Source organism: Salvelinus namaycush, unplaced genomic scaffold (genome assembly GCF_016432855.1).
Source record: "Salvelinus namaycush isolate Seneca unplaced genomic scaffold, SaNama_1.0 Scaffold1705, whole genome shotgun sequence".
NCBI lineage: Eukaryota > Metazoa > Chordata > Actinopteri > Salmoniformes > Salmonidae > Salvelinus > Salvelinus namaycush.
Genome location: NW_024058459.1, coordinates 10392 through 17500, shown reverse-complemented (window position 1 = coordinate 17500; position 7109 = coordinate 10392). Strand labels below are relative to the sequence as shown.

The following is a 7109-nucleotide window of genomic DNA, read 5'->3' as shown; positions in this document are numbered from 1 at the left end:
GTGACTCCTTGCTGTCCCCAGTCCGCCTGGCCTTGCTGCTATTCCAGTTTCAGCTGTTCTGCCTGCGGTTATGGAACCGCCACCTGTCCCAGACCTGTTGTTTTTCAACTCTTAATGATCAGCTATGAAAAGCCAACTGAAAATTATTCATGATTATTATTTGACCATGCTTGTCACTTATGAACATTTTTGAACATCTTGGCATAGTTCTGTTATAATCTCCACCCGGCACAGCCAGAAGAGGACTGGCCACCCCTCATAGCCTGGTTCCTCTCTAGGTTTCTTCCTAGGTTTTGGCCTTTCTAGGGAGTTTTTCCTAGCCACCGTGCTTCTACACCTGCATTACTAGCTGTTTGGGGTTTTAGGCTGGGTTTCTGTACAGCACTTCGAGATATTAGCTGATGTACGAAGGGCTATATAAAATAAAATTGATTGATTGATTGTTCCTACCAAACAACTTCCTGTAGGCCCTCTCCTAGCCAATCAAGAGAGACTGGTCCAACCAAACAACTTCCCTGTAGGCCCTCTACTAGCCAATCAAGAGAGACTGGTCCAACCAAACAACTTCCTGTAGGCCCTCTACTAGCCAATCAAGAGAGACTGTCAGATTAGATTAGATTAAATTAAGGTGCATTTTTATCAAAGTCAGATTAGGATAAAGGCCAAGGACTAAATCAAGTGTATTTTTACCAAAGTCAGATTAGGATAAAGGCCAAGGATTAAATTAAGGTGCATTTTTATCAAAGTCAGATTAGGATAAAGGCCAAGGACTAAATCAAGTGTATTTTTACCTGGAGTTTTTCCTTATTTTAGGCTAATACTTTCACCACTTTTAGTCTTGAAATCTTTGGTTGTTTACTACATAACTCACTCTGTTTAGCACATGGCCTCACATAAAGAATCCTTAAAGAGATGGGTGGGGCTAATGCTTAAAAGGGTGTGAACGATGCTGAATGGGCGTAGACAAAGAAGAGCTCTCCAGTAGGTTTACCAAAATATTCAAGGGCCATTTTCTCAAAAGTGAGGTTACAAGTTTACCAAAGCAGAATTACTTTCCCCCATTGTTCCTCAACTGTAGTGTTGATCTACCATTTTATAGCTCTGAGTCTCTACTTTAATCCAATGTAAAAAAAAAACATAATTAAAATAAATTAAAATGTTGCTACATAAGACCTAATCGAGGTGGTCGGTCACATATTTTGGAATGGACCAAACAGAAGAGCCAGTGACCCTGTCGTTCTCATCATGTACTACACGGTACATGGTAATATACAGGAAACATACGTAGAAACATCACATTGGACGTATCACACCAACACAGGTCATATGGCTGCCCACTTCCTGGTCTAGACTGAACAACAGAGCTGGTGCCTATTCAACGGGCCAGTAATATTGTGGAAACTAGTTGATTATTTTAGGTCAAAAACACTGACGGACAAACAGACAACAGGACCTGAGGTGGAGCTCTGAGAAGGTGCTACTGACAGGCTGCAGACTGCTAGGGTGGTTTGTATACACCGGGACGCCCCGGCTGACTGTTTACCAACTGTTTACGGACTGTTTACGGACTGTTTACCCACGCTATACCAACTCCATTTTAACGAGGGAATGTACTGTAGTAGATGTGAATAAACAAAAGACGAGTGCGATATGGGGAAAGGCATTAGTTGAGATTAAAACGCCAGTCGACCTTTTCACCGCTGTGCTTTCGGCGTCTTTTAAAGAGCTCGGGAAAAAAAGATCCCTAATGGATTATTTAGTGGTAGAAAACGTCATAGGAGCATTTTCCTATCAAAACACTCAACGGGGGGAAAATACACATGCTAGTATTTACAGTGAGAACACGACTAAGAGGAAAGCAGGGTCCGTCTCATCTCCTGGTGGGGAAGACATGTCCAAGGCACTCAACTAATGAAAACACGACACATGCTTATTTCTAATGCTGCTTGTTGCAATCTTTTGGCAGAGCCTTGTTCAACCGTAATGTGTCTTAGAGGAGCTGAAGTCTCAATACTGTCGGTAAATACTGTAGGTAAATACTGGAGAAACAAATACTGTACGGTAGAAACCTAAATACTGTAGGTAAATACTGGAGAAATTCTAATTACTGTAGGTAAATACTGGAGAAATTCTAATTACTGTAGGTAAATACGGTAGGTAAATACGGTAGAAACCTAAATACTGTAGGTGAATACTGTGAAAACATAAATACAGTAGGTAAATATGGTAGGTAAATACTGTAGGTGAATACTGTAGAAATTATAATTACTGTAGGTAAATACCGTAGGTGAATACTGTAGAAACCTAAATACAGTAGGTAAATACTGTAGAAACCTAAATACAGTAGGTAAATACGGTAGGTAAATACTGTAGAAACCTAAATACAGTAGGTAAATACTGTAGAAACCTAAATACAGTAGGTAAATACGGTAGGTAAATACTGTAGAAACCTAAATACTGTAGGTGAATACTGTGAAAACCTAAATACTGTAGGTAAATACTGTAGAAACCTAAATACTGTAGAAACCTAAATACGGTAGGTAAATACGGTAGGTAAATACTGTAGAAACCTAAATACAGTAGAAACCTAAATATGGTAGGTGAATACTGTAGATACCTAAATACGGTAGGTAAATACTGTAGAAACCTAAATACAGTAGGTAAATATGGTAGGTAAATACTGTAGAAACCTAAATACGGTAGGTAAATACTGTAGAAACCTAAATACTGTAGAAACCTAAATACAGTAGGTAAATATGGTAGGTAAATACTGTAGAAACCTAAATACTGTAGAAACCTAAATACAGTAGCTAAATACTGTAGAAACCTAAATACGGTAGGTAAATACTGTAGAAACCTAAATACAGTAGGTAAATACTGTAGAAACCTAAATACTGTAGAAACCTAAATACGGTAGGTAAATACGGTAGGTAAATACTGTAGAAACCTAAATACAGTAGAAACCTAAATATGGTAGGTAAATACTGTAGAAACCTAAATACGGTAGGTAAATACTGTAGAAACCTAAATACAGTAGGTAAATATGGTAGGTAAATACTGTAGAAACCTAAATACGGTAGGTAAATACATTAGGTAAATACGGTAGGTAAATACTGTAGATACCTATCCACAAATCATCCCACAGTAGGGCTGGTGGTCTAGGATCTGTCCATGTAGTCTTATTCATTAGGATCTAGGATCAGGTCCCATCTGTCCATGTAGTCTTATTCATTAGGATCTAGGATCAGGTCCCATCTGTCCGTGTAGTCTTATTCCTCTCCTCCCCTCCCTTTCTCCTCTCATCCCCTCTTCCTCTCCTCCCTTCCTCCCCTCCTCCCCTCCTTTCCTCCTCTCCTCCCTCAGAGTTTCCAGCTGAGAAACCCCAAGACCCCATGCTAGAGGGAATGGGAGGAGTATGTTTCTCTGCACCGGCATCTCATCCAATGAAAGGATGGCAAATGACTGTTTTCAATGAGGGGGGTCCCAGTAAGTGGAAAAGTAGCATGAAGCAGCTTCTGGGCCCAGATACAATATAAACAGACACACGGCAACAGACACATGGCAACATGGACAACAACCAGAGGAAAACACAGTGGTGGTATAACATCCACAACACAGGATCACTCAGGTGGCGGGCCGAGACCCAGAGAGACAGAGACCCAGAGAGACAGAGACCAGAGACCCAGAGAGACAGAGACCCAGAGAGACAGAGACCAGAGACCCAGAGAGACAGAGACCCAGAGAGACAGAGACCCCGAGAGACAGAGACCAGAGAGAGAGACCCAGAGAGAGACAGAGACCCAGAGAGAGACAGAGACCCAGAGAGAGACAGAGACCCAGAGAGAGACAGAGACCCAGAGAGAGACAGAGACCCAGAGAGAGACAGAGACCCAGAGAGAGACAGAGACCCAGAGAGACAGAGACCCCGAGAGACAGAGACCCCGAGAGACAGAGACCAGAGACCCAGAGAGACAGAGACCCAGAGAGACAAAGACCCAGAGAGACAGAGACCAGAGAGAGAGACCCAGAGAGAGACAGAGACCCAGAGAGAGACAGAGAGAGAGAGACCCAGAGAGAGAGACCCAGAGAGAGACAGAGACCCAGAGAGAGACAGAGACCAGAGAGACAGAGACCCAGAGAGACAGAGACCCCGAGAGACAGAGACCCAGAGAGACAGAGACCCCGAGAGACAGAGACCAGAGACCCAGAGAGACAGAGACCCAGAGAGACAGAGACCCAGAGAGACAAAGACCCAGAGAGACAGAGACCAGAGAGAGAGACCCAGAGAGAGACAGAGACCAGAGAGACAGAGACCCAGAGAGACAGAGACCCAGAGAGACAGAGACCCAGAGAGACAGAGACCCAGAGAGACAGAGACCCAGAGAGACAGAGACCCAGAGAGACAGAGACCCAGAGAGACAGAGACCCCGAGAGACAGAGACCAGAGACCCAGAGAGACAGAGACCCAGAGAAACAGAGACCAGAGAGAGAGACCCAGAGAGAGACAGAGACCCAGAGAGAGACAGAGACCCAGAGAGAGACAGAGACCCAGAGAGACAGAGACCCAGAGACCAGAGAGAGAGACCCAGAGAGAGAGACCCAGAGAGAGAGAGACAGAGACCCAGAGAGACAGAGACCTAGAGACCCCGAGAGAGACAGAGACCCAGAGATAGAGACCCAGAGATAGAGAGAAAGACCCAGAGAGACAGAGACCCAGAGAGACAGAGACCCAGAGAGACAGAGACCCCGAGAGAGACAGAGACCCAGAGAGACAGAGACAGAGACCACGAGAGACAGAGACCCAGAGAGACAGAGACCCCGAGAGAGACAGAGACCCAGAGAGACAGAGACAGAGACCACGAGAGACAGAGACCCCGAGAGACAGACACAGCACTGTGTGTACCTACCTGGGAAACCCCTCAGGTAACAGAGAAAGAGACAGAGACGGAGACAGAGATGGAGACAGAGATGGAGACGGAGACGGAGATGGAGATGGAGACAGAGACGGAGACAGAGATGGAGACAGAGATGGAGACGGAGATGGAGACAGAGATGGAGACGGAGATGGAGACAGAGATGGAGACAGAGATGGAGACAGAGATGGAGACAGAGATGGAGACAGAGATGGAGACAGAGATGGAGACGGAGATGGAGACAGAGATGGAGACAGAGATGGAGACAGAGACAGAGACGGAGACAGAGATGGAGACAGAGATGGAGACAGAGATGGAGACGGAGACAGAGACGGAGACGGAGACGGAGACAGAGACGGAGACGGAGATGGAGACGGAGATGGAGACGGAGATGGAGACAGAGACAGAGATGGAGACGGAGACAGAGATGGAGACAGAGACGGAGACAGAGACGGAGACAGAGATGGAGACAGAGATGGAGACAGAGATGGAGACAGAGATGGAGACAGAGATGGAGACAGAGATGGAGACAGTGACGGGGAGACAGAGATGGAGACAGAGATGGAGACGGAGATGGAGACAGAGATGGAGACGGAGACAGAGATGGAGACGGAAATGGAGACGGAGACAGAGACGGAGACAGAGATGGAGACAGAGACGGAGACAGTGACGGGGAGACAGAGATGGAGACGGAGACATAGATGGAGACGGAGATGGAGACAGAGACGGAGACAGAGACGGAGACAGGGACAGGGACGGAGACGGAGACGGAGACGGAGACGGAGACGGAGACGGAGACGGAGACGGAGACAGAGATGGAGACAGAGATGGAGACAGAGACGGAGACAGAGATGGAGACAGAGATGGAGACAGAGATGGAGACAGAGATGGAGACAGAGATGGAGACAGTGACGGGGAGACAGAGATGGAGACAGAGATGGAGACAGAGATGGAGACGGAGATGGAGACGGAGACAGAGATGGAGACGGAAATGGAGACGGAGACAGAGACGGAGACAGAGATGGAGACAGAGATGGAGACAGTGACGGGGAGACAGAGATGGAGACGGAGACATAGATGGAGACGGAGATGGAGACAGAGATGGAGACAGTGACGGGGAGACAGAGATGGAGACAGAGATGGAGACGGAGATGGAGACGGAGATGGAGACAGAGATGGAGACGGAGATGGAGACGGAGATGGAGACGGAGATGGAGACAGAGACGGAGACGGAGACGGAGACGGAGACGGAGACGGAGACAGAGACAGAGACAGAGAAGGAGACAGAGACAGAGACAGAGAAGGAGACAGAGAAGGAGACAGAGACAGAGACAGAGACAGAGACAGAGACAGAGACAGAGACAGAGACAGAGACAGAGACAGAGACGGAGACGGAGACGGAGACGGAGACAGAGACAGAGACGGAGACGGAGACGGAGACGGAGACGGAGACAGAGACGGAGACAGAGACGGAGACGGAGACAGAGACGGAGACGGAGACAGAGATGGAGACAGAGATGGAGACAGAGACGGAGACAGAGATGGAGACAGAGATGGAGACAGAGATGGAGACAGAGATGGAGACAGAGACGGAGACAGAGACGGAGACAGAGATGGAGACAGAGATGAAGACAGAGATGAAGACAGAGATGAAGACTGTTCCTACCTGTGACAGTCTTGGTCTTGACCGGGCTGCTGGCGTAGTCTGAGGCCTGATTGGATGGCTGCTTGGCAAATGGCAAGCTCCCCACAGACACCTCGTCCTCCCTCCGCTTGGACATGGACATGGGAACCGTCACCGCGGCCTGCAATCACACCACACCACCACGACGTCACACGGTGACTCAGCCACCAAAGAGACTTGACTAGAACCAAGCTAAGATACACTTATCATCAGTGTATTTATTTAAATGATTTCAGTGGTCGGGCATAATGCCATAGTGACGCGTCCAGTAACAGCTGCTTGTTAGATTTACCTAAAAGCAACATTTCTCCAGCCTGCTCCATCAGCCCTGACCATGTAGTCTGAGTCAGACAGGACTGCTTCTCAGAGAGGGTACAACACATTACACTACATGACCAAGCCTGCTCCATCAGCCCTGACCATGTAGTCTGAGTCAGACAGGGCTGCTTCTCAGAGTACAACACATTACACTACATGACCAAGCCTGCTCCATCAGCCCTGACCATGTAGTC

General features: G+C 47.2%; 1 protein-coding gene across 1 annotated transcript in view; it reads right to left on the bottom strand.

The window, feature by feature from the left end:
* LOC120037339 (pollen-specific leucine-rich repeat extensin-like protein 4) overlaps window positions 1-6718 on the bottom strand; it is a gene marked incomplete at both ends in the record, with an annotated part of 43712 nt that extends 36994 nt beyond the window's left edge. The window contains one exon of the mRNA XM_038983492.1: window positions 6580-6718. Coding sequence (XP_038839420.1) covers window positions 6580-6718 — 139 coding nt within the window. The remainder of the gene's footprint in view (window positions 1-6579) is intronic.
* Window positions 6719-7109: the final 391 nt, after the last annotated feature.